General features: G+C 37.8%; 2 protein-coding genes across 4 annotated transcripts; one reads left to right on the forward strand and one right to left on the reverse strand.

The window, feature by feature from the left end:
• Positions 1 to 931: 931 nt before the first annotated feature.
• On the forward strand, positions 932 to 9,251 carry LOC136276770 (neuropeptide FF receptor 1-like). 2 transcript variants are annotated; one of them, XM_066171175.1, is made up of 5 exons: positions 932 to 1,413; positions 4,263 to 4,451; positions 4,877 to 5,321; positions 6,496 to 6,654; positions 9,115 to 9,251. In XM_066171175.1, the coding sequence occupies exons 1-5, from the start codon at positions 1,230 to 1,232 to the stop codon at positions 9,122 to 9,124; spliced, it is 987 nt and encodes a 328-aa protein (XP_066027272.1). In that variant the 5' UTR covers positions 932 to 1,229; the 3' UTR covers positions 9,125 to 9,251. The 2 variants fall into 2 exon arrangements, with proteins under 2 accessions (XP_066027272.1, XP_066027270.1); XM_066171173.1 differs by lacking the exon at positions 9,115 to 9,251 and adding an exon at positions 7,443 to 8,113.
• Positions 9,218 to 22,800, reverse strand: LOC131796676 (TPR repeat-containing protein DDB_G0287407). 2 transcript variants are annotated; one of them, XM_059114283.2, is made up of 27 exons: positions 22,492 to 22,800; positions 21,498 to 21,758; positions 20,807 to 20,980; positions 20,214 to 20,357; positions 19,303 to 19,585; positions 18,621 to 18,728; positions 17,797 to 18,032; positions 17,333 to 17,494; positions 17,033 to 17,137; positions 16,656 to 16,723; positions 16,468 to 16,552; positions 16,231 to 16,370; positions 15,493 to 15,604; positions 15,252 to 15,388; positions 14,891 to 15,050; positions 14,386 to 14,481; positions 13,853 to 14,007; positions 13,494 to 13,575; positions 13,248 to 13,403; positions 12,767 to 12,885; positions 12,289 to 12,430; positions 11,605 to 11,716; positions 11,053 to 11,174; positions 10,676 to 10,797; positions 10,215 to 10,422; positions 9,743 to 9,967; positions 9,218 to 9,352 (listed from the first exon to the last, which is right to left on the reverse strand). In XM_059114283.2, the coding sequence occupies exons 1-27, from the start codon at positions 22,495 to 22,497 to the stop codon at positions 9,317 to 9,319; spliced, it is 3,756 nt and encodes a 1,251-aa protein (XP_058970266.2). In that variant the 5' UTR covers positions 22,498 to 22,800; the 3' UTR covers positions 9,218 to 9,316. The 2 variants fall into 2 exon arrangements, with proteins under 2 accessions (XP_058970266.2, XP_066027268.1); XM_066171171.1 differs by lacking the exon at positions 9,218 to 9,352 and having other exon boundaries at positions 9,828 to 9,967; positions 10,215 to 10,274.
• Between the last annotated feature and the right edge of the window lie 419 nt (positions 22,801 to 23,219).

Raw genomic sequence — 23,219 nt, forward strand, 5'->3', positions numbered from 1 at the left:
TTGAGTAAATATTTGGTCGAAGAGTGAAAACTGAAAACGTTTTACGAGACAACTTGAACCTCGTGGATAGACATCTATAAAAGTTGAACATTTTATTTTTAGGAAGATGGATCACATTTATTCACTGTACCTGCCATTTTCTGACTGCCTTCATAAACAACTGTAATGATAACAACTCGGAGATATTAAACTCTAGCAATGATTGACGACTGCCCTCAACCCTGCTGGTATCAGTTAACCCTTCAATTGTCATTTTCTTATGCTCTCATCGGCATTTCAGCATTGTTAATAATAATAATTCGAAATGAATTTAGAAGCAAATGACTGATTATTCAGAACTTTTAATCACTTCCTCATTTCATTGCGTGGCAAAAACAGACATTCTGTTGTGGCTTCTGGAACTTATGATCATGGAATTACATATGGCTGGTTGCCCTTTTACAGTTACCGAAACATGTTTTTGAACTGAAAAAAAAGTGCAGTTGAGGAATTCGTGTTGTGCGCATCGATTCCACAGTTATGTAGCCAATTATATCTGGTGCGGTTATTTTGTTTTGTCTTTTCGTTTACTTTTGTACTATATACACCTTGTGGTCGTTCTTTTTCCCTGTCGTTTTCTGTAGTTTCAATTTTTTATTAGATACGCAAAGCACGCCGATTCTATTGAAGTGCCACAAGTGCCGTCGTAAGCATGGATGAGTTATATTTCAGCGCACGTTTCTTTAAAGGGGTTTTGCTTCTTTTGAGTAAAGATCTCTGTTGACAGCTCAGTTGTTTACATTAAAAACATGGCCGATGGTGCGGCCATCGGCTGAATACCTCATGAAGGTGCTAATTACATCAGAGCCATTTCTGGTTTTAGGTTCTACCGGAAAAGCGGTTTATGGCAAATTAATTACTTTACCAGTGAATCCCATAAAAGAGAAGGCAACCGAGTAAATATTAGGTTTGCGGAGGGCTTTTTTTAATGAAAAGTCAAGACAAAAGTCGGCGGGGTATGGCTTAGTGGAATTTATAGAAGACCGTACGTAATGCAGTTACTAAGGCTCAGGAGACAGTTTCCGTCCTTGAAGTGGGAAGTGTCATTTAAAACCAAAATTACTCCAGGCGTTTATTCATATTGTTTTCAGAAGTTGAATAAGGTCGAATGTGAACTTTGCATAGTTGTGCAGCAATTGCTTGAGCCGTATTCAGAGGACGATTAAGTTGTTTAGTGAGAACTTTGTGTGATGTGGCCCACAAATGAGACGAACATGCTTGTCAATACCACTTCCACACCGATACTAACGGTTGCCGAACCGTTGGGATCCAAAATCTTTCGATTAATTGTGTACACAATAATATTTCTTCTCACCGTCACTGGAAATGTGTCTGTACTTGCTGTCGTTTACAAGATAAGGGAGCTTCATTCTGGTAAGTTGAACATCTAGACAATCTATCATTTTTGGTGTGGTTAACTATAACGATCACTGAAATAGCCATAGTCCAGTACATACCGAAAATATGAACGCCACAATAGAAGAAGCACTTTAAAATGTGCGAAGTAGGGTATTGCGTACAAGGTGTTGTCTGCATTAACAAAGTTTCAATCAAAACACCATGTATAGGCATTTTTGTTTAGATTATTTTCGATCAAATTACCCTTAAAAGTTAGGTATATGCCACAAATACAGCAGGAATACATTGAAACGCGTGGGATGAAAAAAAAACTCTCGTGATCGATTGATTTATTAAATTCGTTTCCTTGGTGTCTCTAACTGGTTTATCAGCACAATGGAGCTCAGGGAAGAGTAAGAATCTTTATAATCTTTTAATTTTAATACTTTACGAAAATATCCACTAATACGGTGTGATGAAAATGGAATTGGTGGCAGATTAACGTACGTCGCGGATCGGGAGATATCCATGTCTCTAACAATCAGTCTATTTTTCTGCATGGTTTGAACATGAGCCAATCTTGGTCAACCATATTAGCAACAATCCGAATTTATTATCACTGAGGGAATTTAGACGATTTGTAGTCATGATATCTTAGTCAAGTGGCCTTATTAGCTATCCTTTGTCGTCGTGTCAAGTGTTTTTAAACACTTTAAAATTTAAAAATTTTAAACTAGGAAGGAGTGCATTCCAAAAACACTCCACAATTGTTTACCACGGTACTAAACTTAATAAGTTTGTATAAAACTTCTATTTTATCTGCTAATGCCCTCGGCCAAAGTATTGCCTACCAGAATCAATAAATTTGAAATTTCCCTAAGAAATGCAAATTTGAAGATTGCTATTGTAGTTTTGGGACAAGATTTATTGAACAACTCTATTGGCTGACCTTTAACAATTTGTATGGATCGGTTTCAAGGATAATTTATTTTATCTCTTTATATCGCTTTTATTACTTGATGCAATTGCTTTAAATCCTCCTGTCTCCCTGGTGATAAGCCATAACAAGTAGCAACTGGGTACAATTCAGTTTCATTTAGAGATCAATCATGTCAACAATAGCTAAGGAATTCGATTTTCAGAGCATTCCAAAACACAAGCACAGGTATGATTTAGTTTTAATGTTCTGGATCATTCGATCTTTTCCTCTGAACCTTTCGGGATGTTCTAAAAATGGCAAAAGGACTATGCCCAGTGTTTTACATAAGCTATGGGTTGTGTTGGCATGTTTTGAATTCATGAGTTGGAATTTGCTTTGTTTCACAGAATTGTCACCATTTGGACTTTAACACTCCATCGAGGTTAACATAGCGATTCAGTTTTTTTGCATCTGTTAGTCGTTTTGACGACAAATCTATTGAAGTGAAAAGAAAATGATGGGCCTCCAAGGCTTCAAAGTAGAGTAGATTTGATACTATTCCTTTTCATGAGCAATTCTTTACACATATGGACATTTAAACTCTATGTTATTGGTAAACAAACTCTTAAATCTACTTCATGTGAGTGCTGTTTTAAGTCCCAACCAACTACAAATTTGCAATGCCGCCAGGTGAATTGACACTCTTTTTTTCAACTTTCCTGGTTGACGACAGGATTCTAAGTGGCCCTCAGAAAAACAAAATGGATAAATGTAGGGAATTCGTCGAAGTGCTTAGGCGTAATTGCTTTGAACCGCATGACGCAAACTTATGGCATTTACTCTTTGAAGAACCCGACGATCATTAACATCTGTCCTCGTTTCTAAACATTTATTAGTTAATGACATGTAACTGCATAAAGTAATCGTCCATCAACTGAACCGTTGTCAGAAATGAAAGCCGATGGAGATATTAACTGTTAATTAATATAAGGTGGACAGAGGTGCTAATTAAATTTTGTTAGGACAACAAAAGAATAGAATCAAAACTAGACCAACATGGATGTTTAAACCTATAAAGAATATAACTAATTTTATTGGTAGAATAGTACAGATAGCTGGAGTTAATCTTATTGTCGACGTTCTGACGCCATGTTAGTTTCAAGGAAGGTTTGCATCGCTCCAACCTTCTATTGATATGAGCCACCTCGATACAAAGTTCGACGTTCTTTGAAACCGTTTGACCCTCAGAAGCGATTGGTGTCTAAACAGCTTTATGGTAAAGTTTACAGTGACATGTTAAGGTTGTAAGAGGGTTAGGATAATCAGCTTCAATTCCAGGCAAAAGACGTCAAATTACGTTCGTTTTTATGTTGACTGTTCATAATTTTTTAAGTACACGCATTCTAGGAACTGTCGGGATGCACTGGGTATTCCGACAGTAACATTCAGTGGTGAATTGGACTTCTTCGCCTTTTCCATTTATCAGTTTTTCCAACTGAAATTAATAATCCTCACGCACTTATCTCCGCAAAAACCAAAGGGTTGACTTTATTGAAATGATTTTGTTTTTTTAACTCCCTAACAAATCTAATACACATCAGATAGCATTTTTAATATTATAATAAAGAAAGTGAGGATTAGAAAATAAACTTTAGCAGGTTAATGTGTGGAAGATAAACTATGGTGTTGACCTTTTTTTCACTACTTTCGTCATAATGTGAATGCCCTCTTGTCTTCAAAATTTCAAAATTTTTAACTGAAAAAAGTATATGTCGCCTCATTTCCTACATCTTAGATGGAAAATATATGGTAAGCCTAGATGGAAGCCTCTTAACACTTTCCTGCTGTGAAACTTGTGGGATTACTTCTTTTTCATACCTCAGACTTTCGTGCAGTTTAAAGAAGAATAAAATCAACTCAGGGAGATTGTCTCCGTCAATCACAGCTATTGCTTCTCTTTTCCCAGTTACAGGTTACCTCATTGCAAACCTTGCTGTGGCTGATTTGAGTGTCGGCATCTTATGCATCCCCTTCACAGTTCTTTATTTTGAACTTAGATACTGGCCATTTGGGTACGCTCTTTGTAAAATCATTCCCACGGCACAAGCAATGTCTGTTATGGCTTCCATTGGAACACTAGCGGCTATAAGTCTAGGTAAGTGTTGTTTTGCTTAAAAAGTGCCAGACTCAAGTTCGGTTTTCTTTGAAGGCCGGCTTGGACAAGCGGGTCAAGTTATTAAGGTCGACATGTGTTTCTTTCTTGACTGAATTTTCTGAGGACGGTTATAGTGAAGCTTCCCCGACTTCACGTTTTGAATTCAGTTGTCAATATAAACTATTAGGTCAATCAATTCGGCTCTTGGTTTTTCAAAATATCTCAGATCAGCTGATATGTCTTGTCGGCAATGCAGGGTCCTCTCTTATTTTGTCGTTTTTAATATCAACTGACTCAATGAGAGCCTGACTTAAAGATTATGTGAAAGCGACCGAAGAATCGATAGGTAAATAGAGATCTTTTTAAGATAATTTAGACAGCAATATTGTATAGTAAGTGCTCTAAACAGCTCTTTTCAATTTCAGATCGTTACCGAGCGATTGCTTATCCATATGAGCCCCGCATTACATTATATCAGGCGCGTTTCATCATCGTTGTCGTTTGGCTGACCGCAACTCTAGTTGGCCTACCGTTTGTCGCAGTGATGCAGTTAAGGGAAGATCAGGATGGTCTCTATTGTTCGGAGGATGGCTGGCCCAATGAGACATTCAAAGACGTTTACAATGTTCTGTCATTTTGTCTAACATATGCCATACCATTACCAACCATAGCGGTGTTCTATACTATAATTGTAATGAAGCTTAATAAGGCCGCAAGGGAAACGTCGGACAGTGAAGGATTTAGAACAGCGAAAGCCAAGGGAAAGGTGGTGAAAATGTTGATAGTCGTGGTGATTCTCTACTTTCTTTGCTTTCTGCCTTACCACATCACATATTTGTGGTTTGAGTTTGGAGAAGGACAACAGTACAAGTAAGTATAAATATTCTTAGTACGACGGTCTCCATCTCCTTCCCTTTTCACGTGCCAGTTTTCTTTTTTCTTGACCTTGTCACCTTCCTTTATCCATAAGGAATCTTCACATTTGTATGAATAGGAACAACAAACATGCATGTCCTTCTCCTCAGTGCTTTAATTTGCAAATGACTGATACGTATTGATATGTATATATTACTTCCTACAAGTGGGAATAGGTTTCGGTGTGGCTGAGTTCGCAAATCAGACTGCCAAAGTACATCCATTTTTTATCGTTCCAACCATGCCAAACTCTAGCAACAGTCCTGGGGTCTTTTATGTCCCCTGTTTATCCCTGTTTATACTGTATCAGTAAATGAGGCCACCCGCCTATCAATCATTTGAGAAAATTCGATCATAAAATCATTTTCAGACAATTGTCATCAGCACATCTTCATCAGCAATTAATTCCTTAAGTGTTTGTAAACCCTCAAACTTCAGCACGACAGGCTGGTTCTTTCTCAACTGAGTCAAACAGGCAGCGGTGTATGTCATTTTTGTTGTTGTATTCACTATTTTTGTCATTGTTGTTGCTCATATCTTCGTTGTGGCGTTTTTAGTGTTAAAGCTTAACTTTTTGTTATTGTTTACGCTGTGGCTCCGTTAATTTAGTATTAGCAGTTGCTTGCGTTGTTTTGCATTCATATTCCACTACCATTTTGTATTATAAACTTCAGTCACTTTAGTTTTGAATTTTGCGAACTCGTTGGTTGCGACTTAAAGCCGATTTAACAGGCTAATCGGCCAAGTATTGAAAACAAATTAATAAACCATAAACAGGATATGCTTCACAAATAGCCTCAACGTTGGTGTGCGCCTCTCCAATTGTAGATAACCGACTGAGATGCACGCAACTTGTTGAGACAAGAATGCGACACTCTAGTCGGTGGTGCGTTTGTGATACCTCTACGAAACATATGCACGGTAACAAGAAATCAATTTGATTTATGGTAAACATAAATTAAATAAAACAACAACAATAGTGAAGTTGTCTACGCATGTCCTCTGACAGAATGTCTCAAGTTGAAAGCTCAACACATTTTAATATGGGAAACCAATAAGGTAAACAGCAGGATGGTTATTCCGTGTGTTTTACTTCCATCTTTTGTGATCTTTCTTTTCTTCTTTCAAGGGGATTCTGGATTCTGTTCTCCTATTGCCACGTACTGGTGTACGCAAACAGTGCGGTAAACCCTGTGTTGTATGGTTTTTTAAGTGAACAGTTTCGAAGAGGATTCGCCCGTTTGGTGCCTTGCTGTCGAATCTGGAGTAAAGATTACAAGGTTTCAAGGTCAATGTGCTCACAATCTACTTATTATGATCGTAAGACTGTTTGTGTGACAGATGTTTAGTGTGCTTCTAAGGTTGAAACTCAAAGTTCCATTAGAGTAAGACCAAAGTTTGCACAAAATGTTTATGCTGATGAGCTGAAGACTTTTAGCAGTAGTTCCATTGATGCTCGTACCTCCAGATACAACATTTTATAAAATATTTTTGAACTGGAATACTATTGGTTGAGCTGCTCGGTTAGATTACAGCATGGTGCTTGATTGGGTCTTTTCAGCTTGCAAAGGCACGAAGTGCTGAAGGATCTTGAACGAAATCTTACCATCCCCAGGGATGGCTTTGCTTTTGCATAAAACAGCTTCACCTGCTTAATATAAAGGTTAATCTTGAAAAAAGCAAGGCGACTATTGCAAAGTTTAGCCTAAAAAAAACTTTCCTTAATGCACGAATCATACAAATAAAGGAGGTTCGATACAATTTTCGTAGGGAAATGTTTGAAAAGGAAAAAATATTTGCGCATAATATCGCGACAGTATTTAGATTAAACCGTAAAAGAAGATGTATAGCCTTGTGCTCTGTAAGATGTACTATCGCTTCAGACTGATTATGGCTCCATAGAAATTGAAAAAAAAAAATTCTCCATTTGAGAATTTGCGATTGAGGTTTGGAAACACGCCATGTTCATCTTGAAGGTTTTGCTGATAAGAACATTTGGTGGATGTGAAATGCCTCATCATATTTCTCATACATGCAAACGCTCATCCGTGCATCACATTTTCCATCATTCACTAGGTATCCATACGCCAGCAGTGTTTCACGCGTCATCGAGAGACCGACGACAATTTACCAATCAGTGTCTGTTTGGATATAAAGAGCTACGCAATGAGCAACAGAGAAGATGGTTCTCATTCAAAACGTTCATTTCCACTCGTGCCAAGCCTGGAAACAGCCGAAGATCACTTTCGAGTTGTATCTTGCATCTCTATTTATCCATGTTTTCTCGTCTTTGAGATCATACGTGTATTCACGCATTTGTGTCATTACGAACCCTTTTGCGGTGGGCTACAATTGACAAGGGCCCTACCTTTTTCGTTTTCCTTTTTCTGGTTAGTTCTTTTTGAATTGATCTTCAAATATCGTCTACAGGGGCCACGAGGGTGGAGTAATTTGTCAAGGATCTCCCTGAGGGTTGGTAGAAACTGGGTAATCTGGATTAAACTATTCTCAAGCATCACTACTTTTCGTCGTCTGTCCCCATTTGAAATGATAACCATGCCAGACAAACAGCTGGCCCAATTTACAAAAAACAAAAAGATATTTTGGGGGACTACGAAAGACATGCATTGCTTCTGGCTCATATGTCGCACACCGTAAAACAATTACCATTAATCCTGTATACCTCCGCTCTCATCGTATTTCATTACTTCGTGACTATTTCAGCGACTGGTAATGCACTGTGAGGTTATGAACAACGGATGTTATTATAAAGAGACGGTTATCAAGGATGGAATATTCTCTAGATAGATTATCAAAATAAGAGTTATACTGTAACAATTTCTCATGATCCGCTTTTCGAGCAGCCCTTTCTGTCCTCACTGAGGAACAAGCCCTGGAGGTCTTTAGAACTTAATACGGGTAAAAGAGATTTCAGTTAATATTATCAGTGATATGTTGACGTAAAAAGGTTTTTAAGGTTGACTGAACTCTTTACAAATCTAAATAACTGAAGTATTTAAAATTTCGCATACTAATGTCAGCCATTAGGAAAGCCATCGATAAAGTATGATACATCGCAGGACATTTTTAAAGATGGTTTGACATTCTCTCCAAGCTTATCTTGCAAAGAAGGAACAATTTGACAAGTAACAGTACGTCAAAATAATTATTCTGGGGACTTTATCTCATTATTAAGGCAAACCTGACAGTTTTAGATTTTAACAGTATTCTTTACAAGGACATAGGAGTAATTGCCCTCCGCACCACCGTGCACATGGAATTTAAATTTACATCAGGTTATGTCTCCACTCTAAACCACCCCTTTTTCTGACAAAAAGGGTTGAGGGTGAAATAGTGTCAGTTGAAACTTAGGTTCTTCTATCCCTTATACTAATAATGCTAAAAGTTAGAAGAGACACTTTACAATTTTCATCCAACGTGAAACCCAAAATTTGATCTATTTACACTTAACGGTATTGTTTCTACTCTGCGATTTTCTGGGCTCCAATTCACAAAACCATACCTTCCTTGCTGGTTTCAGGACCTAATTTACTGATGAATCAGGGAATTGAATTTTCTTTCCTGGTTTACCTCTTTTACATATTCATCTCGTCTTTCTTGGTTCTCTCTTTGTAGCGGTTTTTGCCTTATCAGTACTTGGGTTTATTTTAGCTATTTCTTTCTAATCATATTAAAGTTACTATGCTTGTCTGTAATTTAGTTTTGTTTTTGTCATTCGCCTTCACAGCTCGGTGTAATGGCACTTAGGCTGATAACCTTATAGGTTTAAATAAGGATGTCGGGCCTTGGGCCTTTTGGATGACGTTCGCCAGTGTTGTGGTCTCAGTGTGCCCGCATTGTCTCACTTCAGCGACATGTATTCCGCGTCCGCTTGGATTGTAACGTGTCCATATACTTCTGGACCCAAGGTTATTCTGTTGCTTTCGTACTTACATCTCGTTTAGGAGGTTTAAATTCACTTTGAACTGCAAGCGAAAAACATGAGTAAGCAAGTGGTAAATTTCCACAAGGAAAGTTCACATTATACTAGTTGTTTATCATCAAATTTAAAACACTTTGACTCTGCATAATGTTGCTGTAAACGTAGACATATTGATCAACATACTTTATTCTTCACTATGATGATATTGCCTTAACAAAGAGAAGAATGACGTTAAAAAACTGCCAGTTAAGTCTCCTTAAAAAGTAAGTAAAAATAATCAACGACCTCAAAGTTTTCCTGCAATTTTTTCTATATTTTGTCAAACCAACTTTATCGAATTTAAAGTGGACCACATCAATGGGATTTCCATTATAGTTTAGTTCTCATAAGGCAGCTTTCTCCGATAGATATAACAATACTCCTGAATACAAACCTGCTCAACAAGTTGTTTTTCATTTTGAGTCTCGGCGCAGTTTAATCCTTTTTCGAACATTTTTTTGGCTTCTTCTGTCTTTCCTGTCATAGCTAAAACTCTCCCATAAGTAGCCATGACACTGGCATCATCGGGTTTCAAGTTGAGTAGCTTTGTAAAGTATATTGAGGCTGTAACGAAGTCCTCATAAAAGGCGTGGCACTTTGCTAAGTTCTCAAGAATTATCTGAAAGTGAATAGAATGACAGAATTAAGGTAACTGTTGAAAACAGGAATATACTATAACAAAAGAAGAACTCAAATGATATGGAGATGATAAGAGCATCATCCATAGAGATGTTACTCTTAACTAGAGCCTGCCTTAGGAGCAATTCCTTGGAATTGGCCTTAGGACTGATGACATTTATTATAGAGACTCTCGCTATTCCAAAATGATTGTTAGAACCACTAGGTATCAGACCTGAGTAACGTACCGTATCACTTGGAAATTTCTCGTGCGCAGACTGGATTACATCAAGGCCTTGTTTCCTGTGCTGATTTTCAATAAAACTCAGATATGACTCATTGTACTTCTCGGGACCAAAATCACCTTTACCTAAAATCATTAACGTTCTCTGCGAGTCTCCACTTTTAGCTAATTTTGGAAGCAATCGCCCAAAAATCATTGCGCTTTTGGGGAACCTGCAACCAAGAGTACTCTCAGTAAAATTTCGGTGTCTTTCTTTAGAAAAAATAATTATAATATCTCATTAGAGCTGAATTTTCAACGTCAATAAGTGGAATTTAGGGGCCAAGTCTTAAAACGAGTGTGGATTTGGAGACTCAGGCGACAAATCTCCTAAAGTATTAAATTATCATAGGGCTTTTCTAAGCTCGAGGCAAAAAAAAAAAAATGACCACCCCCGGCCGTATCGACCAAAGGAATAATTTTTACTTTTCAATGCCATATTCCACCGTTTCCTCATATGGTCTCGTAGGCCTTTTATCTCCAAGTAGATCTTCATCTAAAAAGTCTAGAGCAGCGAAATCTCTGCCTGAGGCAAAATCTGTGCCTACCTGAAAACAACAAACAAACAAAAAATGAAAAATAAAAAAAGTAAGAGGAATTAGTCATGTAGAATCAAGAATCATTTTAAGCTTTTTTTTTTTAAATTTTAAGCCCGTGTTCCTGACATTCTAGAACATTTAAAGCCCGATCTTCTAGAAAGTTCGTCAGGAATGCCGCAATTGAATAAATTTAAGAAGGAGAAATAGGAGCTAATTTGTTTAAGTCAATTATAGTTTTAAAATAATTATGATTATATAATTTACCAGTCTTTCGAATAACTGTCTTGCCTCCTCGTGATGGCCGTTGTTGAGGTAATAATCTGCCATGCCTGCGTTCAGCGGAGGAATTGACGTATTCATTTGACCCTTTCGGTATTTGGTCACTCCTAAAAACAAAAAGAGAGTTCTTTTCATTTTAGGTAAAACACTGACAATCTGGCGTTAAAAAAATATCAAGAATGTATAGAGCGAAAATTAATGAGCTTAGCTGTACTATTATATCTGTCTCGAGAGAAATTCATGTTATGCGCTATTGCTGGTCGCTGGTCTGGTTTCAACATCCGATGTGGTTGCGAAGGCCGATTATCGAACTTTAAAACGTATCAAGTTGCGTAATTCATGATTCTTTTTTCATCCTTAATCCGTTAATATTGTATGTCACTAGTTCGTAAATCTCATATACCGTCATTCTGAAGGCGTCAAATCTTTCTCATCACTGAATCCTTTAAACTTAAACTAGCAGGCTTTAAGCCAAAAAGTTCGGCAACAAAAGCCACAAGCCATAGCGTTGGAGATAAATCATACTGAATCACGAACCTGCTTTCTTGAAATACGGATGAGCGTCATCAAATTTTCCAGCCACTGCATAGCCGAACGCTACATTCTCCTGAGCGTTCAATGTAAAAATATGTTCTGGACCTAAAGATTTCTAGAAAAGAAAACAGCAACGGATATGATTATATGTGAGACCTCATTTCATGAAGGTATTTTCATAATAAGCCCGTTTAAACAGTCTAAAAGGTCTTCAGTTCCGTTAATAGTCAAGATTAAGATTTTTAAATCTTAAAAGATTAAGCCTTCATCACCTAGTAACCAAGGCGTCACTATGGCTGCCTTTTTCGAATTAAAGGTTAACCAAAAATATCTAGGAGAAATGTCAAGACTTGCGCCTTCGGTGGCTGAAAGAAAGGGGAGGTGGGGGGGGGGGGGGGGAAAGAGAGGTTGGAGTGCGAAGATCTTTGTGCTTTCTCGTATTTTTGAGTCATTGAATATTAGCTAAGCTAAATTTACTAGAAAGAGGAAATCGCCTCTCCCTCTGAAGTAAACCAAAATTCGCCGTATGGAATTATTTGTAATAAACTAAAATGAGATCAACATTTGAAACTCTTCAATCCACCATTCGCTGGACGGGGTTGCTGCCAAACACTATGTCCTTATAATGACCGAATGAAAGCATCATCGAGACATGCCTACTAATGATACTAGCGTCCGTCAGTTTACCTCTAAGATTTCCGCCGCTCGTATGGCGGTTTCAGCTGACTTGATAGCATCCAAATTGAGTAGAAAGGAAGAATAACTAAGTAACGTCTGACCTACGTCATGATGGTTCGGTCCATAAGCTTTAGTGCGGATGTCCAAAGCTCTGAAATATGTGTAATATATTCTTCTCAACACCGAAGCAATAACAGGGAAGGACAATCAATTAAAATATATATCATTAGAGCTGAATTTACAAAGTAAAGGTAAGGGGTTCAGAGGCCAATTTGAAAACGGGTGTGGATTTTGAGAATTAGGCGGCACACTTCGACTAAGATTTGCCAGGATTAACCCCCCCCCCCCCCCAGATTAAAAGCTGTCGCGTGACCACTGCCACCAACTTTGTCAAAGTTAAATACTCCAGTTAATTCATGATCTCTTTATAGCAATGACACCATAACGACGAACGAGCAAAAACAAAGTAAGGCAATTGCAAGTTTACCTTAGATACAATGGCTCAGCTTTGCTCCTGTCGTAAATCCTCAAGTAAGCCATACCAAGATTCAACAAGGTACCACCCACATCAGGCGGAAGCTGGCCAAAATATGCTTCTTCGTACATCTTTTAAGTATTATATGAGAGGCAAAACAAACAAAGTAAAAGGAAATACTTCTTAAAGAATGCAGGATTTCTTGGATAAGAACTATCCCATTGTAAAACATCAAAAGTTCCTTACGCTAGTCAATTTACATCGAACTTGAGATCCAAGCCATTGAAGCATTGGACTTTCGCAATGAAATATTTTCTAAAGCAAGGAAAGCGTCATAAACTCTATTTACAGTGAAGGGGAAATCTTGTTGAGGTTTATTTTTTCTTTTAATTTATTTCTTGTTTGTTTGTTTTCTATTGAAATTGTGTATCACAAAACGAAACTGGGATACAAACACACTCCTTAGATCGTTAATAGGTTCAATTATCCTTACTTCTAGGGCTTCCTCGAGAATTTTGGCACAGTCCTCCCAACGTTCCATAGACTTATACAAAGCACCAATGTTGTTCATTGTGTCGGGGATCAGATGATGGGTCGGTTCCAAGGTTTGTCGGTGAAGCTCAAGACATTTATTGTAATATTCCAAAGCCTAGAACACAAAAATAGGTAAAAATTACCCTCCGGATTCCAATTATTAGCAATTTAGACTGCAGGCTAAATAAAGATAAGTCGTACATACCTCTTGGAATTTGTTCGTCTTGTAATATAGCACTCCTAGACCGTGTAATGAAGTTGCTACTCTTGACCACCCATCGGCAAATCTGATCCAGTCACCAAACAAAGGAATTACTACAATTTGAACGAGTCACAAAATAGAAGGATCTGCGACAACTTCGCGGGACAAAGAGGAAATCTGAGTTTCCCTGGAGACTCGACCTATTTACGGTTTCCCAGTGAAGTACTATTAACCAAGCGACTAGGAATTCTTAGGGGACCAAAGCGATAGTTTAGCGTAATGAGTCACAAGCGATTTATAGGATAAGTTATGTGTCACAAGTTTCAACATGGTGAATAAATTTACGGCCTATCTTTGCATACTTTTTGCTGAGCTCGAGGACTTCCCTGTGCAAAGGTTCGGCTTCATCAAAATGCTCGGTATCCACAAGCAGGCAAGCTAATGCATTGGCCATTTCACAATAATCCATTGCTACTTTTGCATCTCGACGGATCTCTTCTTCTGAATAGGCTGACTTCTGCAATAAAACGAGGGGAATGACTAAATATACTTCGTTATGATCCTCAACTCGACGATGAATAAAACTTTCAGTCGAAAAACTAACATGAACTGCAGTGGGCGGTGCACCCCCTGCACCTAGCCCCCTACTTTTGCTTGCCCATGATCGATCCGAGTGGACGGCCTCGCATGGAACTTCTAACCAAACACATGAAATAAAACTTCTAAATTGCAGAAAAAACCTGATAGTACATCAAACTCGGGATCCTCAAGGACATATAAAAGCCAAATTCTTAGGAAAGAGCAAAATCACAGGGACTAAGGGTGATATAACCAGCTCTTCAGCAAACTAGCCAGGAAAAAGAGAAACTGATCATGTATTTAAGTTACTGCTTGCCTGCAGGCACAATGCTCTCTGGAGAAGTGGTTCAACAGCTGTCATATTCCCTGCATCACCTTGGTACACAGACATTTGGAACGCTAACTTGGCAAGCTGAAATTAAAGGTGACATAGATCAAACAGAGTTCAAACAGACGATAATTCTTCCGTCTGGTTGAGTAGATAAATATAAATTCTCTTGGTTGGATGATGTTGAAAAAAAATCATCAAGAATAGTGAAAAAAAAAAAATTCATAATTGGAAAACTTTTCTTTTGCTACGTCCGTCCAAGTTTGGATGGATATGGATGTAAAGACCAAGGCTCATCGACGATTTATGTCTAAACCCAACAGTAATCCAAATGTAGCCTTTAAACCTTTTTTTTTTCAAAGATCCTATTTGATTCCTCTTCTTTCTTCTTTGGTAAAAGTTGAATTTACCTCTCCATTATCCAAATTGTGAAATTAAAATAACTTTCTTTGTAAGTAACACATTAACATCGTGCATGATATCCTTTTAGTACCTTTTTAACAGCATCGATCATTTCTCCTCCTTTCTCTTGTTCTTTGAGATACAAAAGTGCAAGCTGATCATTAAGCGTCTTTTGATACAAAGCCGTTATTTCTTCTCCTGTTAAACCGGTTGCGTTCCAGTAGCTAACCAGGTCGTACTTATTTTCATCGCTAAAAAAGAATCAGAAATGCTTCATATAAATCGTGGAAAAGAATCAAGCATGGATAAGTTTGAAATGTGTTTTATCATGGATTGCATTAAATTTTAGGATTTCAACAATCCACGCCACGTGGGAAAATGCGAAGAACATTCATATGGTGGCAAATCATGGGTTCTGAACTGAGCAATAGCTTGAAAAAGGAAATACAAACCTGAAGAGTGACCAGAATATCGAAGCAGTTGTGAGACACTTGATAAGACGATCTTTCTCTCCACACTTTACTAAAAGCCATGGGAGCTCCGTGTAAATGCGGTCTGGTATTGTAGTATCGTAAACCAAATCTCTCTCCTATCGTCAAAAGAATAATAATGATGAAAAGAACAGTGAAATAACAAGACGATTCAGGAGGAGACATCGTTTAGAAACGTTGTCAAAAAGCTTTGCCCTCTCACCCTTAGTCTTGCTCCAAAATAATCCACCAATAATATGATGTAATGAATGGTAGTTGACTTGTCCATGCAATATTTCTCTTTAACCGCTTGTGACAATTCGTCATAGGTAAACCTTTAAACAAGAAGATGCAATCGTGGTATAAAAACAAAGAAAAGAGGTCGCTTAAAATTTTTTTAGTGAAATTTACTGTGGGAATTTGTGGAAGGGGGGTAGTGCGCGTTAAGTAACAGACTTTATTTGAGCCAGATCCTATCATAATGACCATTTGGCCGTGGAAGGTCTGGTTATGAGACTAGCCGATATCTCAGTCGATTCAGCTAACGTGAAATCAATGAAAGGCTTGATGCTTCGTCCCCTCTATGGAAATCACGGTGACATAAATGAGCATGCTGATAATCAATTTTCAAAGTAAAAGTCTTAAGTACCCTCGCATGGTATTTGATACGACAACAAACTAACACTAAAGGCGAGCAACGGTCCACCGGTAATAATTTGGTGTTTTAAGATGCATTTACGTGCAAACGAGTGCCAAATACTGGGGGATACTGATCACAAACTTACAGGGTGATACAAGCAAATATACTGTATTTGGGGGAAACCGCTGAACGCAAATTAATGGTGCAGGTAACCCAGACTGTTCCTGGAAAAGTGACTTTCTTTATATATATCTTTACATCTTCATTCTAAGTTAAAAATAAGAGTCCAAATATGATCCAGTAACCGCACACTTAAGTTACCTGTAAATCCCTGATCGCTCCAAAATGAACTCTTCTATGGCGAAGTAAAGGGTAGACCACATTTGGTCCGTTATCTTGAGGATAGACTTGATCTCTGTCTCAGAAAGTCCTTGTCGAGCCACCAATATACAGCACATCACCTGAGAAATTGAAAAATCGCTGTTTAATAATCTTCTTTTCCATGTTCACTCCTCCAATTCATCTCAAGAACAAAGAAAAAATCGGTTTGTTACACACGTCTTTGACCAGATTCCCATCATATTCTTTAGGGTTATAGTCCACTTCTAGCCGCTGTAAACATTTATAAAAGAGTTCTTTTGTACTGAAAGATGAAAGAAATGTACCGCACTTAATTCAAATTCAGAACCTAAAACTAGTAGTAAAGTAAAAGTAATAAAATACATTGAAAGTAAACTTTTTCTCACTCTTTCGTTTCCAGTAAGGAATCAAGATGTGCGTCTAGTTGAAAGAACTCTCCAAAGCTGCACAATTCCTAAAAAAAAAGTGAACCTCAAGCTATGTCAAATGGTAAGGGCTCTCTTAAAATATATGCATCCAATCCTATTTGTCTATTTCTTCATTACTTCTCTCTCCCTCTCTCTCCCTCTGCATTACGCGCCTTGTTTCATGAATTTGATGAAACTTCTCCTACCATATGCAAGTCGTAGTAACAAAATAAGGGAATTTCCGATTCCTCTGTTATTATTATCTAGGCCCCACTTAGATATAATTATCACAATAAGGTAACAAAGGTGGTTGTGGTAAACTATCACAGGAGCCGCTGGAGAAAAACCTCACATACCTCCAGTAAAATTTTCAGGTACAGAGGGTTTTCTGTTTGCGTCTTATGTACAACTTTCTTCTTTTGCTCGGACGATAAAGCTTTTCCTCGGACTTTTAGGGTTGCCTTGAAAATAAAATGAAATGGATGAGATTAAAAGACATCTGAAGTCAAAATTTCCGCTTTTGAGCTTTGCCTAAGGTCTGGGTTTTTATAGAGGAAGATTTAGAGGATGAGTCTGTCACGTTGGAGGTAACCTATAATTTTGTCCTTGCGACTATGGAGTGAGAGATGCACAAGGTCTCACTTTGTTAAACTTACTACTGCAATTTGTTCCCTTTCCTTTTCAGTTAATGACGCCATATTGATGGTAGCATAACCTCTTTCTTCAGTGAGTTCAGTGACCATTTGGACTTCGGCAGAAATTACCGATGCTATGAGGTATGCATTGGATGGCAGTGCTCTTGGAAGCCAATGTAATATCTAAAGGATAGTATGTAAACCAAGATTATTTATTAAATCAAGAATTCCTATGTTTTACTTTCAATACCTTTTTTCGTCTCTCAATCTGATTATCTATCTGTCAATTTACATCATCAATTCAGTTGATAAAACCAAAATATCGATCTTCGCCGTAATTTTCGTCTAGTCAAAGTCACTTGTTGGTTTGCTCATTGCATGTAAATGGTCACTTGTTGTTTGCTGGATTCATCGACTCGCTGTTTCTATTATTAGTTTTGTAGGATCAATTTTCGGTTAGACAGCTTGTCAAATTAATTACGTACCTTGTTGGTTTTTCCAATGTCATCGACTTTGTTAAGAGCATCAATTAAGATGATAGTGCGGAAGCCTGCTTTAGTTATATTCCTGACGGTTTCTGACAGGTCTTCGATAAGAATGCGAATATCTCCACCACCAGTTCCTGTGAAGTTCTCTTTACCTGTTTCCTTCTGGTTAGACATCTTTAGCTTGAACCAGCTGATAAGCTCATCCAGGAGGTGCTTTAGTATCTTCCTTGGCTCTTCAAAGAGTGCAATCGTAATTAAGGGATTACAAAGCTAATGTAATACATGAAAAAATTACGGGCGCCTGATTGGCTGAAAACGAGTACATCTTTTTATGTAACACGAGTCCAAAGTTGTAACATGAGTGCAAATTACAAATAGCGTGCGCGTGCTGTCAAGATTTCGTACTTATTTTCTGTTACGCTTTTTTCATGTAAGTTATAATAAGTAACAACATAGGTTCTCGTGCAATTTGGTGTAAATTAGCACTTACAAATTTTCAAAGACTGCAAATTGCACTCACCTTACGGGCTTGTACTATTTTGTTGTCTTTGAAAATTTACTCCTGCTTATTAACACCAAATTGGACTCGAAATCATATTATAACCTGTACAAATTATTTTTTGTACAAAATATTTTTTCGAAATGGCAATCACAATAATAAGTAGAACTAAAATTTTACGCTTGTGAGACTGTATCAGCGAAAAGATAACAGATTTTGTTTTATTTTTCTTGCACCCTCAGTTTTCTCTTTATTTGCTTCTCTTTCTTTCAAGGATTGTATGTTTGTTTTGTTTGTTTGTTCGTAAATGTAGATTCCTCACCAGTGCTTCCACTAGAACTACCCACAAAGTGATAAGCAACAGCGTCGTTGGGAAATTTTTCTTGGTGGTGCAAGGACCAGCTTCCCAACAAACATGATTTTCCAGAACCTATAAATTGAAAATGTGCTCAACATGAGACTCTAACTGTTCAAAACTTTAAAAATTTGACTTTCAAAATATCTGCGTCAACTTATGTATTGGGTCACAATCGTAGGAGAAAAAGGACGAAACGTGTCGCAAAGAAGTGAGTGACCATATCAACCAAAAGTTTATTAAGTGCCAAATACTATAATAAGTGAAAATTTTCCCTCTAGTTTGAACTCTTATTCTCCGAAAAAAATAGTACTGACGCACTGATCACTCCTTGTGATCCACAAATTGCCTTCATCAACACAACTGCTTCATCTTTTATGAATTATCTGACCCAAAAGTCGATGTTGTTTCATAAATTTTACAACTACAAAGTGCAAATATTCTGAAAACTTCATAACGACGCGAGACATTGGTCATACATAACGCCAATAATTGATAACTGAATATTTGAGATTTTTAAGTGGCAAATATTTTTAATATAAAACCTTCGTAAATATGATAAATATAGTCTCTCAGGTAGGTTTGGGTGGGTTCGGTTAATCTCGCGGGTATGTCTATGGAGAATGTCCCATAGTTACTGCGGTCTTACCTCCATCTCCCGTCACAACGAGGTATTCAGAACTCCCCTTTTTGCTTTGCAAATGGACGTGATCATCAATCTTTTGTAAGTAGTCTTCCCCGCCCACAAACACACCGCCCATAGCAAGTCTGCTGACCCTAAACAGGTCATGTTGAAGGCGCTCCTCTTCTAAAGGGGAAAGCTTCTGAACAGACCGAACCAGGATCACTTCTTTCAGAAACTTCTCTATTGTCTCGTACATTAGCCTAGCTCCTTCTTGTGGATTCTTGTAGTTCATATGGACAGCCAAGCACTAGGAAAAGAAATTAAAGATAAAGTTGAAGCAAACAGGAGGATATAACTTCTCAAGCAAGATTGGTTAGTCTTTCCCAGCTGATCAGCCTGACCCCTCATTTCGTCAAGTTCCTCTGAATGTTCGTCCATCCTCTTTCATCAAGCTTTCATCGAAAGAAAGCGAAACAATGACCCACAAAGGCAAAGGATCGCTTTCAGACTTCTAGATTAGGAATCTGCCCACCCATTTCCCATATGCAGACAACGTTAAGTCGATCTAACAGTTTTTAATTATCTTGTTAAATCCAAAATCTAAATCTTGAAAAGATAACACCTGAAACAGTTCTGAGAGATCGATTGAATGTCATTTTAATTTGAATTAGAAAGTGTTTACCATGAGTATGAAGTTCCAAATCACTTTTCAAGTCAAAATTCCATCCAACAACACTTAACCCTTTAACTCCCAGATCATTCTTATAATGCTACTTCAGAGGATTTAGTATTGGATCAACTAAATATCCTCAAATTAGTATTTTTCTTTATTCTCATCACTTATCTGGTTGATATTGAAAGGAGAAATTCTATCTTGGTCACTCATGGGAGTTAAAGGGTTAAAGAAACACAATTTTATCAAAAAAAATATTTACTTTGTCTTTAGTTTCGAGAACTCTCCTCTTCAAATCCGCTAAAAACTTCGCAGCCTTAGGCCCATCTGTCGATGAAAGAAACTTCCTCGCCTGTCTTTTATCACCAGTTTCTTCAGCTAGCTGTAGCTTCAAGTCGTCGTAGGACTGTAATTTTTGTAACGTTGTCAGTCATATTGCCTTACATAAAGATACCTTGCATTAATTGAATGAATGCGTGGAGGGATGGAGAAACTACTGCACAGATACGCATCAAAATATTTTCACCCAAAAAGGTTTTAATGCTTCATCGTTGAGATCTATGCCCATGAAAATGAATTTAACGCCGCACCTGACTTCATAGATAAAGAGCTAACCTGATATTAATCATGATGGATCTGAAGTTCATTTGTGTAACAACCAATTCTTTTATTTGCAACAAAAAGCAGCAATTCATACGATTGACTGAATTTCTGATAATTCAAGAATAAATGTCTTCATTAATCAAGAAAGGTTCATAATTCAAGTGCCACGTCCAAACAAGTATGCTCACCTGAAGGTTTTGAAATTTAATATTCATCATGGCCATTTTTGATTATTAGTAAGTGCATACCAACCTTATCTCTGAAGAAGAAGCAAGCAGCTCTCTTCCCAGGGTTTCTTAGGTGACCATGTAAAAATTCTAACTCGGTCACGGCTCGCTCGCGGTAGTCGTTCAACCAGGGATACTTAACAGCTGCAACATCAAAACTTTTCTGCAACAGATTATCAAATCCATGCCAACCATAACGCTGAAAACAGTTAAAAGTGTCATCAAAAATTATGTCCCTTCAACAAGATAAGATTATGTGCCTTTTTTTGCCTGATTACCGACGGAAGTATTATTTAGTCGTAAGGCCTGAACATCCATTTAACCCGCTCTAGCCCTTGCCTCCCTTGTAAACCTCAGTTGAAAACGGCTTCAAAACTGCAAAGATTCTGCAGGCTGAACGTTTTCTATCTTTTATTGTTTGGCAGTGCTTTGGATGGAATCTGCCGCACGAGCTAAATAGCATACATTCGCAGCTAGTAAACAGGTTTAAAAAAATAATTGTCGTTCTAGGCCATTCCAATATTACCATATTCTTATATTCAGGGCTCAAGGCTACAATTCAATTCATTAACTCTCCTCCAGTCCCCCCAACCCCTTGGTAACCACCTAGTAAGAAAATGCACGCAACTCTGGTGAAGAGGCGGAGCTGCATGTAGCTTATTTGTAATTTTTTTTATGTTGTGGCTTGTACATTTTACTCAAGCATTTCTTCTTACTTGACCAAAGAAGCCCACGATCATATCAGATCGATCCATTTCACGAAGACAGATCTCAATGGTAGCCGCGTTAGATGACATCTCAGATGTTATTCCCCATCTCATATCAACCGGCACAAACTCATATCCGGCCCTCTTGCACATGGACGACAACTGAGGCCAGTATTTCTTCGTTAATTCCTCCCTTTCCTCTTCCAGTCCTCCAAACGGTGAGCTGAAGAACACTCGAGCAGATTTTCGTAGATGTTTTATATCGATGGCCTTCGAAAGAAAATTGTAAAGAAGATGCCGAGAAAAGGTTAAATGTAAAAATAATTTATTTTTCTTTCTTTATAATTTAATTGGGAGGTAGTTCAATGAAGATTTTACCCGAAAAATTTAAATCAGTTAAAAAAAAATATGGCAGGAATAATGAAGCGAATTTCAACTGAGACTATGTGATCCCTCCATTTTCGAGATCCTTTAGGAGGAAAATACAGAGGGTGGCTAAGAAATAGGCTTTGATCTTATCGGTTGTAATCGTGGTTAATTTTTTTTCTTTCCTAATTCCCCCGATTACTGGCGAGTAAATATATGCTGAACACGATAGGCGTTGCCAGGAGAGCACTTGTTGACTACATCGTTGACTGGAAGCCGTGCAAAATATTTTCGAAATCTTCCTAATTACAATAACCCCAGTCTCCCGACTCTCTACAAAGAACGCAGTTAATCGTTAATGAGCTGACTACCAGCCATCGTACCTCTTTTTAGCTATAATTATAACATTTAGAAAAACCTAGAGAACATACATACTTGATATCAAAGTTATTAGTGATATCAAATACGAGGAAAGTCAACTTTCCCTCGGAAGAATAAACGAGGGAAGGAATATTTGGTGCTCAACATCAATAGATTCTAATTTGTTCGGATGTAAAATCTAGATTTAACTAATATACAACTTTCAACCGGCCTTAATTTATCAGAGGTGTGTAGACCAGGGTGAAATTTAACTCACCTTCATTTCATCTGACTGCAATTTACATCAAACAGACGAAATTATCGAGAATGTTTTATGGTGTTCATTCATACGCCCACACCGTGTAACATTTGTCTCACGGTGTCGTGGATATACTGAATTACACACCGTATAGAATTGAGTACATTTAACTAAGGCGACGACTTTGGCACACAGTTAACCCTCAAGAGATTCCACGTTGGCTTTTGTAGACCCTGACCATGAGATTAAGAAGAAAGGCAAGACCGAAGCAAGCAATCGAACGTCGAGTTTGTTATTCAAAACTTGATAAATAAACTCTCTCTGGTAGATATGCTAATAAGTGTGTATTCACACAATCAGTGTGAGCATATCACAGATTTGCATTATAATGTCACGAAATAGTTTTTATTTGACTCACAATTGGTGACGTCAGCCTCGTTTGTTTACGTTTCCTTGTCCTTTGGAGTTAGGACGGCAACGCCGAAGAAAACGTGGATTTAAAAAGGTATCAATATTTTCAGTAATAATTTTACAAACTCTTAGCTAGGTCCGCTCACACGAAAATCAAATTCGAATAGCGGAATAGACTTCAACAATTCCTCATCGGATAAGTCTTTATTGGGTTTTTTCCTCTTAGTCGATACCGACTCGATTTCTTCTACAGCCTTCAACAGTTCCTCATCAGAGCCACAACTTGCCTTGCAAGAAAAGGTAGCCGACAGACCCCCAAGAAACCCACCAACAAA

Source organism: Pocillopora verrucosa, chromosome 1 (assembly GCF_036669915.1).
Source record: "Pocillopora verrucosa isolate sample1 chromosome 1, ASM3666991v2, whole genome shotgun sequence".
NCBI classification, from domain to species: domain Eukaryota; kingdom Metazoa; phylum Cnidaria; class Anthozoa; order Scleractinia; family Pocilloporidae; genus Pocillopora; species Pocillopora verrucosa.

Excerpts from the sequence above, each read along its gene's own strand:
- LOC136276770 (XM_066171173.1), top strand. The coding sequence starts at position 1,230 with ATGTGGCCCACAAATGAGACGAACATGCTTGTCAATACCACTTCCACA. Across the intron at positions 1,414-4,262 it reads GATAAGGGAGCTTCATTCTG|TTACAGGTTACCTCATTGCA; the intron begins GTAAGTTGAACA and ends CTCTTTTCCCAG. Across the intron at positions 4,452-4,876 it reads ACTAGCGGCTATAAGTCTAG|ATCGTTACCGAGCGATTGCT; the intron begins GTAAGTGTTGTT and ends TTTCAATTTCAG.
- LOC131796676 (XM_059114283.2), bottom strand. Across the intron at positions 19,586-20,213 it reads TTCTCGAAACTAAAGACAAA|TGCTTGGCTGTCCATATGAA; the intron begins GTAAATATTTTT and ends TTCTTTTCCTAG. Across the intron at positions 14,008-14,385 it reads AGAGAGCATTGTGCCTGCAG|AAGTCAGCCTATTCAGAAGA; the intron begins GCAAGCAGTAAC and ends GTTTTATTGCAG.